General features: G+C 37.5%; 1 protein-coding gene across 1 annotated transcript in view; it reads right to left on the bottom strand.

Moving 5' to 3' along the window:
• Positions 1-9,356: 9,356 nt before the first annotated feature.
• Positions 9,357-21,337, bottom strand: part of FAM81B (family with sequence similarity 81 member B) — a 58,805-nt gene continuing 46,824 nt past the window's right edge. The window contains exons 7-10 of the mRNA XM_036280567.1: positions 20,989-21,095; positions 13,070-13,205; positions 11,346-11,541; positions 9,357-9,664 (exon numbers count right to left, since the gene is read on the bottom strand). Of these exons, the coding sequence (XP_036136460.1) occupies positions 9,531-9,664; positions 11,346-11,541; positions 13,070-13,205; positions 20,989-21,095 (573 nt within the window). The 3' untranslated portion in view covers positions 9,357-9,530. The remainder of the gene's footprint in view (positions 9,665-11,345; positions 11,542-13,069; positions 13,206-20,988; positions 21,096-21,337) is intronic.

Below are 21,337 nucleotides of genomic sequence, written 5' to 3'. Positions count from 1 at the left end.
ATCCTAAAGGCAGCAAGAGAAAAGCAACAGGTTACCTACAAAGGAACCCCCATAAGGTTATGAGCTGGCTTCTCAAAAGAAACACTATGGCCAAAAGGGAATAGCATGAGGTAAGGTCATGAAAAACAAGGATCTGAATCCAAGACTACTGTACCCAGCAAGGCTATCATTCAAAATAGAAGGTCAAATAAAGAGCTTCCCAGACAAAAAAAAAAGGCTAAGGGAATACATTAGCACCAAACCAGCACTACAAGCAATGTTAAAAGGACAGCTGTAATTAGTACAAGAAATAGGAAGAAAATATAACCACACTAAACAAAAATGGCAATAAATAAGTACATAGCAATAATAACCTTAAATTTAAATGTATAGAATGCTTCGATAAAAAGACACAGAGTAGCTGATTGGATAAGAAAGCATGACTCATATATATGGTATTAACAAGAGACCCACCTCACAACAAAAGACTTATATAGGAAAAAAGTGAAGAGGTGGAAAAAAAATCTTCCAAGCAAACAGAAAGGAAAAAAAGCTGGGGTAGCAAAATTCATATCTGATAAAATAGATTTCAAAGTGAAGGCCATAACTAGAGACAAAGAAGGTCACTGCATAATATTAAAAGGATCTATCCAACAGGAAGATATAACCTTGGTAAACATACATGCACCCAATATAGGAGCACCAAATATATTAAAAATCTTCTGGAGGACTTCAAAGGAGAAATCGACAGGAATACAATCATAGCAGGGTACTTCAACACCCCAATGACATCACAGGATAGATCCTCTAGACAAAAAATTAGCAAGGAAACAGAGACTCTAAATGAAGCACTAAACCAAATGGACTTAATAGATATCTACAGAGAATTACACCCCAAACTACAGAATTCACATTCTTCTCAAGTGCACATCGGACATTCTCAAAGATAGACCACATGTTAGGACACAAACTAAGACTCTACAAGTTCAAGAAGATTGAAATCATATCAAGCATCTTCTCAGATCACAATGGCATGAAACTAGAAATCAGTTACAACAAAAACATTCAAACACATGGAGGCTAAATAGAATGTTATTAAACAATGAATGGGTTACCAAGGAGATCAAGGAAGAAATTAAAAATTTTCTAGAAACCAATGAAAATGAACACACAACAACACAAAATCTATGGGATGCAGTTATAAGAGGGAAGTTGCTAGTACTACAGGCCTACCTCAAGAAAGAAGAAAAATTTCTAATAGACTGTCTAACCTCATAACTTAAAGAATTGGAAAGTAAACAAAAAGAAAACCCCAGAGCAAGTAGAAGGACAGAAATAGTAAAGATCAGACTAGAAATAAATGACATAGAGACCAAAAAATAAATAAATAAATTCAAAGGATCAATAAAACAAAGAGCTGGTTTTTCAAAAAAATAAACAAGATTGATGGGCCCTTAGCTAGACTCACCAAGAAACAAAGAGAACCCAAATACACAAAATCAGAAATGAAAGAGGAGAAGTAACAACTGATACCATAGAAATACAAAAGATCATTAACAAATACTATGAACAATTATATGGCAACAAATTTAACAATCTAAGTGAAATGGACAAATTTCTAGAAACACATAGTCTCCCAAAACTGGATCGTCAAGAGATAGAAAACTTGAACAGACCAGTAACAACCAAGGAAATTGAAGAGATAATCAAGACTCTCCCATCAAACAAAAGCCCAGGCCCGGATGGCTTCACGGGAGAGTTTTACCGAACATTCAAAGAGGAAATAACACCAGTTCTCCTCAAACTGTACCAAATAATTCAAGAAGAAGGAAGATTTCCAAACTTGTTTTATGAGGCCAGCATAATTCTAATTCCAAAACCAGAAAAAGACACTATGAAGAAAGAAAACTACAGGCCAATATCCCTGGTGAACATATATGCCAAAATCCTTAACAAAATACTAGCAAATCGAATCCAGCAATACATCAAAAAGTTATTCACCATGACAAAGTGGGATTTATCTCAGCAGTGCAACGCTGGCACAATATTTGCAAATCAATAAATGTTTTACACCACATAAAATGAGGAATAAAAACCACATGATCATATCAATAGATGCTGAAAAAGCATTCGACAAAATCCAGCACCCATTTCTGATAAAAACCCTCAGCCATGTGAGAATAGAGGGATCATATCTCGACATAATAAAGACCCTATATGAAAAACCTACACGCAATATCATACTCAGTGGGCAAAAAATAAAAGCATTTCCGTTAAGAACAGGAACAAGACATGATGCCCACTTTTGCCACCTGTATTTAACATAGTACTGGATGTCTTAGCCACAGCAATCAGACAAAAAGAAAAAATAAAAGGGATCCAAATTGGAAAGGAGGAAGTGAAACTGTCGTTATTTCCAGATGACATGATATTATACGTAGAAAACCCTAAAGACTCCATCAAAAATATATTAGACTTAATAAATTTGGCAAAGTAGCAGGATACAAAATTAACATCAAGAAATTGATGGCATTCTTATACATCAATGATGAAATCACAGAAAGAGAAACAAAAAACAATCCCATTTATCATCGTGGCAAAAAAATTAAGATACCTAGGAATAAACTTAATCAAAGAAGTAAAGGACCTATTTGCAGAAAACTACAGGACATTGAAAAAAGAAATAGAGGAAGATATAAAAAAGTGGAAGCACATACCTTGTTCATGGATTGGAAGAATTAACATCATTAAAATGTCCATACTACCCAAAGCAATCTATAGATTCAATGCAATCCTTATCAAAATACCAGTAACATATTTCAGAGAACTAGAACAAATACTTCAGAAGTTCATATGGAACCAAAAAAGACCCAGGAGAGCCATAGCAATCTTGAAAAAGAAGGACAAAGTAGGTGGGATCACAATACTGCACATCAGGTTATACTACAAAGCTACTGTACAACCTGGTACTGGCACAAGAACAGGCATATAGACCAGTGGAACAGAACAGAGAACCCAGAAATGGATCCAAGACATTATGCTCAATTAATATTTTACAAAGAAGGCAAGAGCATAAAATGGAGTTAGGACAGCCTCTTTAATAAATGGTGTTGGGAAAATTGGACAGCTACATGCAAAAAAATGAAACTAGACCATCAACATACACTATACATAAAAATAAACTCAAAATGGATAAAATACTTAAATGTGACTTATGAATCTATAAAAATTCTAGAAGAAAATGTAGGCAACAAAATTTTGGACATCATACGCAGCAGAATTTACACTTGTACATCAACTGAGGCAACAAACAGGAAAAAATGAACACATGGGACTACATCAAACTCAAAAACTTCTGCATAGCAAAAGATACAATCATCAAAATGGAAAGAGAACCCACTGTATGGGATAGCTAATTGCCAATGATACATCAGATAAGGGGTTAATTTCCAAAATATATAGAGTACACATACAACTCAACAAAAGGAAGACAAAGAACCCAATTTAAAAATGGGCAGAGGAGCTAAATAGACAGTTCTTTAAACAGGACATACGAATGGCCAAGAGACATATGAAGAATTGCTCAACATCACTAATCACCAGAGAGATGCAAATTAAAACAACAATGAGGTATCACCTCACACCTGTCAGAATGGCTGCCATCAACAAATCATCAAAAAAACAAGTGTTGGAACAACAAGTGTTGGCGAGGGTGTGGAGAAAAGGCGACTCTAGTACATTGCTGGTGGGAATACAGACTGGTGCAGCCACTATGGAAAATACTATGGTGTTACCTCAAAAATAAAAAATTGAATTTCCATCTGACCCAATGATCCCACTTCTAGGAATATACCCTAAGAAGCCTGAAACACCAATCAGAAAGAATATATGTACCCTCATGTTCATAGCAGCACAATTTACAATCACTAAGATCTGGAAACAGCCCCAGTGTCCATCAGTAGACGAGTGGATAAAAAAGCAGTGGTACATATACGCAATGGAGTACTATGCAGCTGTAAGAAAGAAAGATCTCTTATCCTTTGAGATGACATGGATGGACCTGGAAAGTATTATCCTAAGTGAAACAAGCCAAGCAGAGAAAGACAAATAGCACATGATCTCACTTATTTGTGGAATATACTGAACATTACAGTGTGAGGAATAGGATAAACCCAGAGACGTGAAAGTAGGGTACAGACTGACTACCTTCAGACGAGGGTGTGGTGGGAGGAGGGAAGAGATAAACAACAAAACTTATATGCATGTACGCATAACTGATGGACATGGACAACAAAGCTGGGTATGGTGTGGGGAGGATCGGGAGGAGGTTGTCAGTGGGGAAAAAATGAAGAAACATCTGTAACAAAAATGAATTAATAAAAAATTTTAAAAAACTTAAAAAATTTGTTTATTATTAATCAGTACTGTTTATCAAGTATAATACCTATGTATCAAACTGTACTAGATGCTGTCCATATATTTAGAAAAACAATATAGCAGTATGTTTAAGAGTAGTTTTCTGGACTGACAAATTCAAATCCTGGCTCCATCTCCCACTAGCAGTGAAACCTTACATAATAACCTAATCTCTCTATGCCTCAACAATAGACATCTGTCTGGAGTATTAAATGAGTTTATCCAGTGCTTAAAAAGAGCTTTGTAAATGTTTTTCTAATTCTTCCAATAATATAAAACATAGGTATTTTTACTCTCCCTTTCTCCCCCCTTTTTAACCGTCACCTGAGGCTGTGTCTTCTATTGATTTTTGAGAGGAAGAGATAGAGATCAGTTGTGTCCTCTACACACCATGACCGGGAATCAAACCTGCAACCTTTTGGTGTAAGAGACAATGCTCCAACCAACTGAGCCACCCAGCCAGGACACCCCACATTTTAAGATGAGGAAACTAAGACCCTCAAGTTAAACAACACATCAAAGTCAGACAATGACTTGGTGGCACTGGTTTTACAGTCATCTTTCATACCTCAAGACTTCTCAACACAGAAATTTAGGTTATTTTCTATTTTCTCAGTTTGTCTGTTGGGACTGTAAAAGAGGACCTGGTTGGTGACATACTGCTGAGCACATCATTTTTTTTTACTCACAACATTTATCATGTGTAAATGGCCTCAGAAAATGAAGTAGCACAACTCTGCCAAAGATTGGGGCTTATGGAAATTCAGTCTATGGAACTGGAAAATTTTTTGACTGTGTCTTAAGGGAAATACGGGAAATAACAGACCTTTACCATAAATGTAAGTGACTCGAATTTCCTGGGAAGGGAAGTGCCAGGCTGGGTAGAGGCCAAAACAACCTAATATCTTTCCTGGCAATGGTCCTGCCTCTGTCCGGGAGGGCTCTTCACCCTCTCTGTGGGAGGAGATGCACACACTTGTTTATGGCTTGGAAAGGCACTCAGGAAGGTATTTACAACTGTTGCCTGCTGAGTTGTGTAGTATACCCAACTTCTTGAGTTTACAGAGTCAGAAGGACAGGTGGCAGGTCTTAAAGCATTACTGGTAGAACTCCAAGTTGAGTGTTGGCATCATCAAGGAGCAGAAACTCCTACAGAAGCCTGAAACCCTCAAATGATGATACTCTGCTCTTACTTCACTGCTGTGTACACATACTCACCTGTGAGGTGATACCTCATTATTGTTTTAATTTGCATCTCTCTGATGATTAGTGATGTTGAGCATTCCTTCATATGTCTCTTAGCCATTTGTTTGTCCTCTTTGGAGAGGTGTCTATTTAGTTCCTCTGCCCATTTTTAAATTGGGTTCTTTGTCTTCCTTTTGATGAGTTGTATGAGCACTCTATATATTTTGGAAATTAACCCCTTATCTGATATATCATTGGCAATTATGCTCTCCCATACAGTGGGTAGCCTTTCCATTTTGATGATTGCATCTTTTGCTGTGCAGAAGCTTTTAAGTTTGATGTAGTCCCATGTGTTCATTTTCTCCTTTGTTTCTATTGCCTTAGGTGATATGTCAGTGAAAATTCTACATATGATGTCTGAAATTTTGTCAGGACTCCAAGGCTCCTCTTTGCCTGTCCCTTCAGTGTTTGGGGTCCTTGGAGTTCTTCCCAACTCTATTCTTACTGGTCTTCATGTCCCCCTTCCTCCACCCAACCATAGACAATCCTTCCTCAACCATAACTCAACAACCATTTCTATGCTAAATCCTCAGTTCAGATCTTTTTCTCAGGGTTCAGACTCACCACTAGATATCTCCACTTAGACATCACATAGATACTTCCAAATCAATTAGTTTAAAACAGCTCATTATCCTCTTCCTATATCATCTTCCTCCTTTCCCACCCAGACTTGCTTCTGCAGTGTAATCCACTCTTCACATTATAACCAGAGGGATCTCTCTCAAATGCAAATTTTATGTTGTTCTCCTATTTAAAATCCTTTAAAGTCTAGTCCAGGTCCTGAAGATCAAGACCAAGTTCTTCAACATGAGTTATAAGGCATGTTGTGATAGACTCCCCATTCCCCCAACTTCTCCAGCCTTTCCTTTCACTGTTTGTATCCCCTGTCCTTCTCCCCACCTTCACCACACATACCTGATGTTCTGACACATATTCCTGGCATGTGTTCCATTTTCTTGGTCTCCAGGCCTTTGCTCAGGCTCCTCCATCTTAGCCCCCACATCTGCCTATCTAGCTCCTTTCCCTTGGCTAATGTCTGTGTATACTTTAGAGGTTTCAATTTAGATACCCTTTCTTCTGGAAGACTTTCTGCCTGAACTCCCATGTTTATGCTAAATGCCTCTCCTGGTTCCCATTACACCCTTTACTTGCTCACATATTTGCAAGTTTAATTGTTGGTCTTTTCTAGTAGACTGTACATTTTCCAAGGGCAGCACCCATGTCTTGTTAATTCAATATTGTATCTCAAGTGCCTACCACATGAATGAATGGTGCCTGCATAGTAGTATCTCACAAAAGTGGGAGACCCTTGATAAGGTAAAAATACAGATTGTGTGTGTGTGTGTGTGTGTGTGTGCGCGCGCGCGCACGCGTGCATATTTATTTGTTATAGACCAAATTTTTCTTCTTGGTGGTTTTGGATGCTACTTGCTGCTATTATGGGTGACCGATAGTAGTTAGCAGATGTTTGGTAAATTTCTGTAGGAGAGGGGAGAGCTGCTGGTGTCCAGAGCACTCTGGGGATGCAATTACTTTGACCTTGAGCCTTATTGCTGTCCTGGCTATCAGGTGGTGAGCACATCTGCTTCCCAGTGGGGCTGAAAAGGTAGCTACCTGTGTAGCATAAGGTGATGATTTGACTTTCATCTTCAATGAGGAAGCAAAAATACTTTGAATGTTATCATTTAGTCCTCAGTGTGAATAATTTTGTGTCCCACCCACCCACCCAGCCCACTAAGAGCAGGTTTTGATAAAAGGAAAGAAATAGCAGGAAATGCTGAGAGGTGGCAGGACCCTTGGACTACAAGCCTGCTTGGACTCAAATTCTGCTGTAAAAGTGAGGACTGTCTGAGGTATTTTAACATTTGCCTCAAGTCTACAGGTGGATCTGGGTTGCAGATTCTATGATACTCAAACACCCTCTTGTATTTGTGGAGAGAGAAGTCTGACTTGCTCAAGGGATTGTTTTGTGTAGAATAAAATGTTCATCCTTGTCATCTTTTTTGATCCATGGGGAAATAAATGCAAAGGGGAGGAGGTCCCATGCTCTGCTGGTCTCTGAGCAGAGGTGAATCTACTGTGAAACAATGGCTCTTCACCTTCAGAGGCCCTCACTTGCATGAGAACTAGCAATGTGTTTACAGAATGGTTGTAAAATTTGGGGAGTAAGACATTTCAATCACAATAAGGTCATTGACTGATTAAGACCACTATCTCCTTCCATTTCCTTGGAGTGGGTGTGGGCATCTTTGGATCCAGCAAAAAAGAAGTTGAGTTGGGGATACATTTGGGTTACAGGGGTATATTTATGTCAGTTACAGTCACTTTTGTATGGAGTTAAGTTGCTGCTGTCCTGAGGTAGCAATGGCTTCCAGGAACATTTCTATAGATCACTGTGCCAACTCAGGACGGGACAACAAATCAGAATGGTATAAGCTGCAGGCCGCACAAACCCGGATCCACTCCTCAGTAGGCATAGATCTCAGGCCCTCTAGAGTCTATGCAAACCTGTGAACACCCCAACTTGGGATCCCAAGCAAGGGAACACTAGCTTGGGGATCCTTTGATTACCCCCTTGCATTACATTTGATTCTACATATTACCACCCTGTCAACACCAATGAGACCCATTCTGAGAAAGCTTTTGACTTGATCCTGCACTCTTATTTGAATTACATGTTAGTCCACAGCATTTTACTTATATTCATGCTGTATGTTCTCGCTGCTTTTGTAGCTGTAGAGTAAAAATTAGGTATGCGTGAGAGAACTTGGCCCTTGGCCTGTGTGAATTCGTAACTTAACCCTTCCTACCTCCACTTATGTGGCTGAACAAAGAGTTTCTCTTTAAGCCTAATAGTATATTTGTTGTTGTGGTTGTTTTTTACAATGTCTTTTTACTAGAAACAAAATATTGTGTTGTAATGTAAAAGCATTAATAAATGCTTAATAGAAAATAAGCCTCTCATACTCCCATTACTGCTAAATTTGTTATAAATTTGCATATTTTGGAATACATATTGTGTTTAACTTTTTAAAAAATGTTTATTTTTATTTTTATTTTGACACAGTGGTATTATATCCATATAGCTTCCCAACATGCTTTTTTCCAACTGTGTATCCTAAATATCTTTCTGAATTCTTTTTAAGGGTTGGATAGCATTTTTGTTGGATGATATTATTGATTTAGTCAATTAATCCCTTATATTTGGGCTGTTTTCAGTTTTTATTTTATTTTTTTTACTACAACAAATGGTGCTTGGTGCATGGAACATTTGAGTTTTGCTCTTTGGAACATTCTGGGATTTATTTTTTTTGTGTGTGTGTGGGGGGGTGATATTTTCCATGTACATTTGGTTGAATCTGCAGATGCAAAACCCATGGATATGAAGGACCAACTGTTGCTAATGCTTATAAATGGAGAGATTTCATATACAACCCAGATTTCTGGTTTCTCTTGGAAAAGAAAATTTTAGGCAATGATGGATTATGCATATGTTAATAATGAATGGAAAATGCATCGTAGCTGTTCTTTTAAGACAGGGTAAGTGGTCTCCAATTTGCCACAGTTCCCATCATTCTTTAATGTATGACACCTGGCCTACTTCTCTCAGTTACATTGTGTAGATTGCTCTTTTTTATTTGTGAGTAAATAAAAATATAAAAAGTCCTGTATGTAAAAATTTCTTAATCTTTTTTATTAATAATGAAAACCCCATAAAACTTCTTTGCTTTATTGGATTTTTTTGGGATACATGCATCTTCTTATAAAGGTGGTAAGAAATACAGAAACAGTAGAAGCAATACATATCCTAGAGGTATAAACTTTCAACTTCCCAACTTTTACTAACAAACCACTCCATTGCTGGTGAAAAAGAAGAAGACTGGAAAGTTTTATTCTTCCTGGAGTTCCACTACCTTACGCTGTAATTTCTTTAGTTCTTTCTTTACTTTATATATCTCTAAATCCGTCTTTGTTTTCTGTATTTGCTGGAGGGAGTTGAGAGAGTCATGAATTGATTTAAATCCTGGAAGAGGATATGAGTATACTTAAACAATGCACTGGAACTTTTGTTTTTACAGAAGTTGTTAATCAGCAATCCTGCAATCTTTTTAAATTCAAAGCACAATAAATTTTATTAAGACTAGTCTAAAAATGTATAACCATTTCTTTTGTGTCATGAAGATGCATTAGCAATAGTGTGTCAACTTGTATCTTGCTTCATTATGAAAATTTAATTCAATTCTTTTTTTCTCCCCCCAAATATATTGCATAATGAAATGATTCCATGTTTCAAGAGAGATTTAAAATAGTTTCTTCTTTCTGTACATTTTGACAAGAGATTTGGATGGTGTCTTAATTCTTGTTACCAAATGGAAGAGAACGACCTTTGAAATCTCCAATGAGATTTTAAACTTTCTCTAACATCAGCTTGTTTGAGGGACTAAAGAGTTGGCCACGGGCTGCTTCTGCACCCCCTGCACGTTGTATCTTTAATGCAAGTCTAGTTACTCATGACCACAACCTACCAGATTTCAAGCTTCTTAGGGTACAGCCCATTTCTTGTTCATTGAAGCCTTTCACATACTCAGTTCTCAACACATTTTTATTAAAGGCATAAAGGAACAAACCATTAATTTGGAGTCCCTGCTTATTTCCCGCCTAATAAACTGCAGAGACAGGGAGATTGCAAATCCCTCTTCAGCTCATACTGTGTTTGTACTACTGAAATGAATAAAATTAAACCTCTGGTAGTTAAGTAGAAAGCAGGACCCTCCCTAAAAGAAAGGTCAATTAAGTTTGGGAGATGATTCCTGGCCAGATAATTCATTATTTTGATTTGGCAGTGGGAGTTGGGGGTGGAGGTGGTGAAGATCAGATTTCCAGGCAGAGACTTTTACTTATATGCCAGCAACATCTGGCAGAATGAGACCATGATGTTTTTCTAAGATACCTTCATGGCATCTCTATACAGGATCAAAATTAGGTAGAATTAACATGCACTTTTCTGAGATCGAGAGGACAGAAAATGAGTTGGGGCTTTCTCTAATAGAGGAAACTTTTTGATCCTTCTCTAATAAAGGCAACTTCTTGATCCTGGTAATTCCCTCAGAATTGTGAACGAGGGCCGATGGCTGCTCCACGGCACCTCTCCACATCCTTTGCTTTGACAAATTAGAAGAGCCTTTCAAATTAATCCTCTTTGATGTCAGCTCAGCTTGACGCTGCTGCCATTAGCCTCCTTAGGAAGAAAGACAATCATTATAGGACTGTTAATTCATCTCTTTCTTACTTCTAAAGGTCAGGTCTCCAGTCTGACATCTGTCCAGGCTCATTACCTGCAAGTTCAGCGAGAGGCATTTGATTTACACTCCTAGTTTCATGATACACCCACAAGCCACATCTTGATGATCTCCAGGGACTTTACAGGCCTAACAATTCTGAGCCTCTGATCTTAGTTAAAAAAAAAAAAATCTCACATCAATGGCAAGCTTGTGACACTGCCAAGTGTGAATGAAGAAAGTGAATTTATTTACCTACCTTCCAGTGGTATGCTGACATTCTAGAGGATGTTTAGGAAAGTCAGGTTAAAAGATGTCACTAATGGCAATATTGATTGCCGGCCATTAGCTCAAAGTAAAAACTGGGGGATTGGATCGTAAAGAACAGATGTTTTTACGTAATCGTAATCAAAGGTACCTTCTCACCTGATTGGTATTCATTCTGCATTTTCTCTAATTCATCCCAGATGAGCTTTTCCAGTTGGTTCATCTTTTTATACAGTTTATTTTCTATATGCTTTACTTTGCTTAGTTCTGCATCCTGTTTGTGTGTGTGAATGAAATTCTCTAATTTGCTTGAAAGCTGCAGTAATTTTTCTTCCATTTTATTTTCAGACTTTTCCTATAAAAGAGATCACATGATAAAACTCTGCACACAAGAAAATCTATGTAGACTTTGTATTTCAGCTTAGATAATGTTTAGCTTTTCCATGTTAAACATGGACATTGAAACCAAGTTCCCTTGTATCTAAAACTACGGTCCCAAGTGTAAGAATTCATCCCTTTGTTTGGCCTGGTTCATTTGTAGTTTCTGTAATTCCATAGGTTATGGAAGAAAATAAAATAAAAGTCTTGCTGAAACACCTTGAGGATTTGGAATGTCAGTCTCTTGTTTAAAGAAGGGTAACCAAAGAAGGCGTTTTAGATTCTGCCTGACATGCTCCTTGAACATACTCGTAAGTGTTAGACGCCCTTATTCCCTGTTCATATATACCTCCACGTAGACACATTCAGCTACAACAGTGATTCTCCACCCAGCTGTCTCTGATGGAGCTCAGAATTGACCTAGTTTAAAAGTGCTCCAGGTGATTCTAACGTGCAGCAGCCTAAGGCTAATGGGCTTTGCTCCTCCCCTCTCCCCTACAGGGACTGCGAGCATGAGCCGGCTGGACAGGCTGAGACCTTTGGGTTCTCCTCAAGTGAGCCCTACCTGCCTCAGGAGGTGGATTTCAGTCTCTCTCTTCCTTGTGGTGGGAGCTTCTGCCTGCAGGTAATCCTGTGGTCACCCAGGCTTGTGGCCTAGAACCGGTGGAAGCGTCTGCCTAAATCAGGTAGGACAACTACAGGCCCACTGGGCTGCAGGTCTGACGGCACACCGTTCAACAGCCTTGTTGGTGATAAAGCTGTAGTGTTTCTCTCCATCTCTTGGACCATGTCTCTATCAGTTGTTTACAAACCCAGGTGCGGGGCCAGGAACATTATCTACTTAGCTGCCTAAAGCCCCTCTACTGAAGTTCCAGAAGCATCTTATTTGAATCAGCCGCAAGGCTGGCAGCCCCTGAGGACGCTGAGGGCCTGCGCTGCTCTGGTCGGGCTCCCAGTGTGGCCGCCGAGCTGGCGGCAGGGGGAGAAGGGAGCCCTCAAATGGATTTCCCAGAAACTGCAGCCTCCTCACCAAGAAGCTGGGGCTTCCTCTGCGTGGTCTGATCTGGAAAAGGAGTTTGGAAAACCTTCGATCCGCTAACATATCTTGGGACAGGTCAAACAGCTTGTCTGAGGCAGAAGTTTTCAGGCTTTGTCATGTCTAAGCATCGCCCAGGAACTGGCCTAGGTGGACAGATCCCCAGGGGAGGCCTTGGAAGTCCTCTCTGATGCCTCCCCTTGAGCTGGGACAGGAATATGGATTTTTTTTTTAAAGCTCTCTTTTGGTTATTCTGGAGTAGAACACATTCTGAGCAGTGTGGGTTCACAGAGGTGGAGAGTAGCAAACAGGAACAGAAGACGGGCCTCCGGATTCCCATTCTGGTGCCCCCACAGAGTAGGTCACCGCCCCTCAAGGCTGCTGTGAATGTTGAAGTGTGACTTTCGAGCCCTGTGCTCCTGGCTGAGCGCACAGACCCACCACCCACCTCTGCAGCACAGCTGCTTACCAGTCTCTCCTGCAGGAGCATCAGACCCTGGTTCATTTTGTCCAGCTGGTCTTTTTCGTATTTGATGAACTGGCTTTCTGTCCTCTTTTGATTTTTCTCAACTTCCTCATACAGATTATTTGAAAGTGAATTAAATCTAAGGGAAAAAATTGTTCTATTTTAATAAGTAAATTTAAACCTGAAACCAAAATTTAGCATTGAGAAAAATCTGCAGTTGTTTTTCAGATGATGAGGCTCAGTGTGGGTAGCAAGTACTTTGGGGTTGATGTGGGGTTGAGGCAGCACACTCTGGGTCCTGTCCTGAGCTTGTGTTCAGCCCAGCTGCTGCCAACACCCTTCCATACACCCTAAAATACATGCACACACCAACAGGAGACAGAAACACGTGCCACCCACACAGATTCCTCCCAGAGCCCTGGGTGCATGTGTGTGTCTGGAAGAAATACTTGACTATGTCACCTGGGCTGGGGGGATTACTTTATGTAGCTGTTGGCAAGCTTCTGTGTGGGTCCCAGTAAACATCAGCCCTTGCAGGTTGGTCTTTTTGCAACCACTGAGCTGTTTCTGCAACCACTTGGTGCCACCACAGAAGCCAGAGGGCAACCCCAACTGACACAAATTAGCATGGCCTTTTTGTAAACAAAAAATGAACGAAAGAGCATGGATGTAGTCTAATTTAACTTTATCTGCACTGGAATTTAAATTTCATATTCTATTCACACATCACTAATTATAAATTTTTATTTAAAATTTATTGGAAAGGGTGAAAAACAGTCCTCACTGTGGGCAGGTTGGCTAGGGGACCCCTGAACTACAAGGGGCCACCACGAGGCTCAGAGAGTAGCTGGGCCAGACAGGATCTGTATTGTTTAGTTGAGCAGAGAAAACACAGAGGTAGGAAGGGGGGAAGAAAGAAGGAAGAGAGCCCCAGAGGACTTCGGGGAAGCACAGTGTTCCTTGGTTTTCTTTTCTGTCTTAGGTGAAATCTTCAGTAAAGTCCCCATTATCACTGAGTGGATTCTTTGGGGGCAGGGTAGGGGCAGGGCTTAAAGTGTTGCTGAGTTACTCATGTGGGACAGAAACAGAAAAAATAGGCAAAAAGTGTAGGAAGGGACTATTGGCATCAAGATAATGCACCATAGGAGTATTAAATAACAGAGAATGAAGGATTTTAAAAAATAGAAGGGGATGTTATTGAAAGGGTGGAATCATATATCAACCATTTGAAAAATCATTGTAGAGTGGCTGAGGGTTTGACTAGAAAGGGGATCCACATCTGAATGAGTAAGAAACATAGGACTGAGAGGGAGCGGGATGGGGGATGGGGACTGGCACGTGGTTCCTGTATGTGTTTTCTGCGTATGACTTGCTCATGGAAAGATGTCAATGTCAGATTCCCTCTTAGACTAGGCAAAATATTATCTTGGGAGGAACAATGCATGTTGGTATTGGAAATATTCATATTACTTGTGGCTTGAAATAATAGTTGTGTTAATGTTTTTAGGATAACTTTTATGCAGATAATTTAGTTTGTGATATTTATCACTTGAAATTGCTTAAAACATGCTGGACACATTCTGCAGGTATATGCTTCTCTAGCTGTTCTGAAAAAGTGTTTGGACTAACAACTGGAAAAGACACCTAACTAAGTTCTATGAGGGCAAGGATTTTGCTTTGTTCATGGCTGTGAACAATGCCTAGAATACAGAACATGCTCAATAAAGAGATGCTAAATAAATGAATACATGAACCATTTTTTTTCTTTTTCAATACCTTTTATTAGGGCTGTTCATAAATAAACCATAGACTTGCCAAGCTCTTTAGAGACCTAATCTTTGATTTTCATCTTGCCTTTTTTGTTTCTGGTGGAAATATTAATAGTGATGGTTAAGGGGGACAGTAAGTCCTCAGATAACCAAGAGGTAGCTTTACAATAGAAAATGCAGCCTTCGCTGCTCACCTTTACTGTGTAAATAGATGAGAATATTTAGTCTCATCACTGGTACAATAGTAAAATCCCTTTGACAACCAATGTGCCCAAGTAATATGTTTGAAAAGGGCATATCAGTAATTGAAATTCTGAAATTAAAATAAAGACATAAAGAATGAATTACTATATATGATCATTTCATTACAAGGTTTTGCTGCAATTGGAGACTTACAGACTCTGTCTGTTGGTAGTTTATTAAAACATGAAAGCATTATTTAAATAGCATTCTTCTTGAAAGATAAAAAGGATAAAGTAAAAGTTTATGTAAATATGTTTTTTCTTTCCTTGGACTTTTCCCTGACATAATGGACATGATTTACCATGTAACAATTATTGTTCTGTTCATTGTAGAACTTACAGTTAAAATCTCAACAAGATGAATTATCTTGCATGAGATTCACATTTTAGTTTCCAAATATTTTATTCTAATGGTTATGGGATATTTCTATCAGGTGTAGACAAAGTAGGTAGGTAGGTAGATAGACAACCTTTTTCTCAAAACGCAGAAGTCAAACTTTTAAATTATGACCAGAAACCTCAATAGGATAATGTTGTCTGGGTTTCTTTTTCTTAATTTTTATACTGGTTGAGTCAGGTTAAAATATATTCCAAGGCAATTTAATGGGGGAAATTACAAAAGAGTAAAATAAAATGTAATGGTGATCTATAGACATAGCAGAGAGCAGAGCAGAGAGCGGTGTTGAAAATGAATAATGAGGGCAGAATGTAAGGCATGGTACAAACATCCTAGTGACCACCTTGGATGTGGTTGACATACGTAAATGAGTAGATAGCTCCATCATGGACTGGTTTTATCAACTCAGCGTCTTGCATTCAACAATCTGTTCAATGAACTCTTCAAGAAGATATGAAAATTTTGAATTTTTAGAAACTATAACTATTAACAGGCCTTTAAGAATTTCAATAGTACCTTTAACCAAATGTGAACATAAAAAGATTTAATGCCCTTTGAAGGGCAGATAAACACAGAATATATTTCTTGTGTGTGTGTGGTAATATTTAAATAAGTGGAGAGTAAATCTAAAATTTTAAATTTCATTTCAGAAACAAGGAATTAATTTTCAGAAACATTTTTTTCTGCTAAGTTTATACTTACTTATATACATTAAAGAAATTTCTTATTAATGTTCTGTGATTTCTGATTAGTGACACTAATTAAAAAGTAATTTCAACTCCACTCTGATAGCAAGACTTGTTTCTTGTTCATTCCAATGTTTAGGTTAGCTTAAATCCCAATATCTTCACAGCCTCATACCTTTCTGGTTTCAAGAAGATGTGATATTTTATTTCCCTAAATATTTGTACATAATTATTTTACTAATAAGAGGAATCATAGATTAACAAATATCATAGACTAGCCTATTTACTAATAAGGAGGCATCATAGATGAACAAAAATAGCCTGAGGTTTAGAGTCAGACACTTTCTAGCTGCGTGACTGGGCATATTACTTAATCTGCATAGTTATACGTTTCCTAATCTTTAAACTGTGGTAAGACCCACTCTACAGAGTGGGGTGCACCTGCATATCTGGAGGACTTAGTGATTGGTAGGCATTTGTAACTTACAATTACTATATCTATTACTTCTACCTACTGATATATCTCATTTTTCATCACCTTAACTTTTACCTACCTGTGTTTAGCTTGTCACTTATTTATGCTAATTCTCCCCAACTCTGTGTGGCTATGATTATGTCTTTGAATATCCCAAAACATAACTTACATGTGATAGGTGCTCAAAACCATTCACTCATTGATTGACTTCTATTTGTGTCTAAATAAGGGGTGTTGAGGATACAAAGATGAAGGAGACATGCCCTTGCCTTGGATATTTGTAACTTTCTACTGCATTAGCATTTTCAAAGTTTACAGTAAAATTCAAGTCTATACATTTGCTTCATTGACCAAATGCTGCTTCTTTTCTTATAAATCACTATTGGCAGTAAGAACCCTCTAGGAAAGTGACCGGCAGGCACTGCCTCTGCAACCCTGTGCTAAGAGATGGCTGTGTTCAAAACTTGCTCTATAAACACTAAAATGTTGGCTTAAGTCATTACTTAGCTGAACATCTAAGACCCTCTGGAAAAAGGAGGCTCAATGCAGGGCTTTGAATGACAGAGCCTGTGTGACACCTTTGTTAGGTCTAATGATCAGTGCCAAAGTTCCAGGAATTCATTAGCAAACTCTCAGACAACACTGTGACTTTAAAGTTCAAGATAAAATGTATTTAGTTGACTATTAAATTTGAATTTGTTATTAAAGTTTCTAAATGGGAAAACTGCTTAATTAAACTTACCCTTTAATGTTATTAATATGCTTTAAATCCCTTTGATCGTAGACACTTAAAGAATAAACAAACTAATTCTATACCGCATCTACTTTGATTGACAAGAGCTCCGATTGAAAATAAAGAGCCCTACCTCATGCCTTACATTTTCTTTGAGGAAAATATATTCACAATACATATCTCCGTTAAAGGTTAATATCCCATATGTATAGGAATCCTGTAAATTGATTAAAAATTATGAAAATTACAATACAAAATTTGACAAATGATAAGAATGGGCAGTTCACAGAAAATAAAATTCAAGTGGTGAAAGGAATGAAAATAAAAAAAACAAAGATGCTATTGTCTATTCTTTAATTGGCAAATATTAAAAAGAGAGACATTCTAATATTGGTAAGAATGTCAAGAAAGATCTCACTGCTGGTGGGAGTGTAAACTGCTACATTTTTAGAAATGAAAATTAATAAATATGTAAATTCTTTGACCTAAGAATCTTGCCTGTAGAAATAAAAGAACCTTTATCTAAAGATATATACAAGCGAAAATTCTGTTTGTTTATGGTAACCATAAATTGAAAAGAATCTATCAATAACATAAATGATTGAATTAATTGTGGCATATATGTAAGTTAAAATATTATGCAGCTTTAAAAACAAGTATTTATTGGACCAGAGGAGATATCCAAGATATACATCCAAGAAAGCAAATTATGGAGTAGTGTGTATAGAATTTATTTTTTAAAACCATGCTTTCACTATACATATAATGATTAATTTATATATCTATATATAATATATATGTTATATATACATATGTATATATAAATGTGGGTATAATGGGTATAAATGTGGATAAATGTTATATACACAAACGTGTGTGTGTGTGTGTGTGTATCCTCTTTCTGTTATATATTTATATTAACAAGGAGGAAGGTGTGGAAGGAACATGCCCAGTGTTAGCATTGGTTACATTAAGAAGCTGAGATGATGACCTCTTTTTTTCATCTTTGTTTTATTTTGTTTGTTACAACAAATGCATGTTACTTTTGTTGTTGTTGTTGTTGTTAATCCTCAACCAAGAATATTTTCCCACTGATTTTTATTTTAGATAGAGTGGAAGGGAGGCAAGGAGGGAGGGGAGAGGAGAGAGAGAGAGAGAGAGAAACATGGATATGAGAGAGACACATCAATTGGCTGCCTCCCACATGCCCCTGACTGGGGCCAGGGATCGAACCTGCAACCCAGGCATGTGCCCTTGACTGGGAATCAAACTCAAGACTCTTAAGTCCTTAGGCCAACATTCTAACCACTGAGGCAAACGGGCCAGGGCTATTACTTTTTAATTTAAAAATGGTAGGGAATGTTTAAATAAAAAAGAATCAATCATGTAATTCAGTGACTTATTAGAGCTCATAAATATTTGCCTGGTAAAAAATCTGGTTTATAAGCTCACTGTAATCAACTGTAACACTAATGAAAATTTTAAACATCTTTGTTTCAAAGGAGAAGAAGATTCAACTTTATACTATTACAAAAGTGCTGACCTTCAGATTTCACTACTTGATTATTTTTCTATAAGCCAATCCACTAAGGACAGCAGAAGTACACAGTATCAGCAATAAAGCACTTAGGTCTGGATCTTAAACATTTTCTTTCCCCCTTTTTCCTACTTGTTAATACGCTTCATTTCTTTAAGCCATTTTTCCATTTCAGATTTTAAGTCTCATTCTCCCCCAATAAAAGTAATTCTTAAAGTATACTTCTAGAAACAGTTTACTTTTCTACTTCTCCTTTGGATATTTTTCTTTATCTTAATTCAAAGCCAATGGGGATTAGGTGAAGCACCACACATATATTTATTGAGCATTATCATTGTGCTAGATTTTAAGAAAATAATGTGTTTTTTTAGAGTATGAATAAAGTGGGTTTTTTTTGTCTTTGCTCAAAACATCTTTTTCTCTGGGCTTTAGTTATGAGTACTGTTTTTCATCAAGTCCTAGGACACATTTCTCAATTTCACATCTTGAAAATTGGGAGGTGTCTTAAAATGAGGGTGTGCTATGGTTTGTTAGCTTCATGTCCTAGAGGTGCAAATAATATGGTACATCTTCTAGTCAGTGGCACTTAGATTTCTTGAAATATGGTAGAGATGGGGGGAAATGGAGAAAGCTGAGTATTATTAGAATACTAGATTTGATCAAGGCATTAAATCCAAGTGATGGGGGACAGAGAGGAAACGAACAAGGGTAAGAGGGGCTGTAAGGTAGTCTCAGCCAAGAAATTGGAATGTTCTGTTGCCTGCACTACAATCCCAGGAAGTGGTGCTCATTTAAATAAACAAAGAGGATTTGAGGACAATGAGGCCAGTAATTTGAATATTTGTGGATTCTTGTCTCCTTTACTGCTTTCTTTCTTTTTTTTTAAATATATTTTTTTCTTCATTGATTTTAGCGAGAGAAGAAGAAAGAGGGAGAGAGGGATAGAAACATTGATGAGAGAGAACACTGATTGGCCACCTCCTGCATGCCCCACACTGGGGATCTGGCCCACAACCAGGGCATGTGCCCTGACCAGGAACTGAGTCAGCCAGACTCCTTTACTACTTTCTTTATTGCATAGGGAAACAACTCAATTTAAGATGGGTTAGAGACCAGTCTTCAAAGGGATAAGTAAAGGAGCAAGTAGAGGATCTTAGAAAAAAAAAAAATCTTAGAAAAGCTCTTAAAAAAGCTTTTGTAATCAAAGTTGTTTTAAAAATTACTTGATAATCTTGTGTAATCAGTATACATTCAATAATGCTTTATGTTGAGGCATTTTATTTTACTTATTTATTTTTTCTTATTCTCAAAGTTTTTCTTTTTATTAAATAAAAAGTGACACATTCAGTAGGGCATGATTTCATAGGGAACATAATGATACATTAATTGAAATTGATAAAGTATTATATGCTTTTCCATTCATAAATTCATTCCTTCATTCTCTCTTTAAAAAAAAAAAAAACTTTATTGTTGAAAGTATTACAGATATTCTCTTTTTTTCTCCCCTTTGACCCCCTCCCCGCCACCTGCCTTCCTCACATTATTGTCTGTGTCCATTGGTTGTGCATACATGCATATAAGTTCTTTGGTTTATCTCTTCCCACCCCCTCATTGCCCTTCCCTCTGAGGTTTGTCAGTCTGTTCCCTACTTCTTTGTCTCTGGATCTATTATTATTGTCAACTAATTGTTTTCATTATATTCCATAAATAAGTGAGATCATGTGGTACTTGTTTTTCTCTGACTGGCTTATTTTGCTTAGCGTAATACTCTCTGCAGGTTGTTGAGGCATTTTGATACACAATTGATGATAAGTTAAAATTCCACTAAGGAGAGGTCTGAGTATATCAATTCTGAGATATGATGCAAACAAAGAGAATGATGAAATTACTATTCATATATTTCTTTTATTTTGAATATAGCATAAGTACTTTAGTGTAGAATATTCTCTACATTAATTTTGTTGCTTTATTTCTTGACCAGGTTTATATTCCCAGGATGGGCTTTTATTTAATGCCAATGCTTTCATTAGGCAAAACCCTTTGGAATGCATTTAACAGAATTAAAAATCTTTCATTTACTTACTTGAACTCCAAAAGGTTCATTTCAAGGCGATAATCCCCTTGGAACATCTTTAAATTTGAGGTTTGTTCAGAACTGGAAGCCTCTATTTTTCCTAAGAGCTGTATTACCTAATGAAAGTACAAAAAGGAACTCTTTTTGTGTGTGAACAAAACCACCAGCACTTACGTTAATTATACTTTCTTTCTAAAGGAGCCAGGAGGCAGACCTGAGTCTAAAATACATTTTTATTTGAAGATAATTTTTTCAAAGGAATGATTCAGTAGTCGTAGAATTATCATCAGGGAAAGAATAACAGGAATATTCATTCTGCTGTCTATGATATTCTGTTGATAATAGGCTACTTAATGAT

Source organism: Molossus molossus, unplaced genomic scaffold (genome assembly GCF_014108415.1).
Source record: "Molossus molossus isolate mMolMol1 unplaced genomic scaffold, mMolMol1.p scaffold_m16_p_3, whole genome shotgun sequence".
Classification (NCBI taxonomy): Eukaryota; Metazoa; Chordata; class Mammalia; order Chiroptera; family Molossidae; genus Molossus; species Molossus molossus.
Note: the sequence above shows the minus strand (reverse complement) of the source record. Positions and strands in the feature narration are given on the sequence as shown.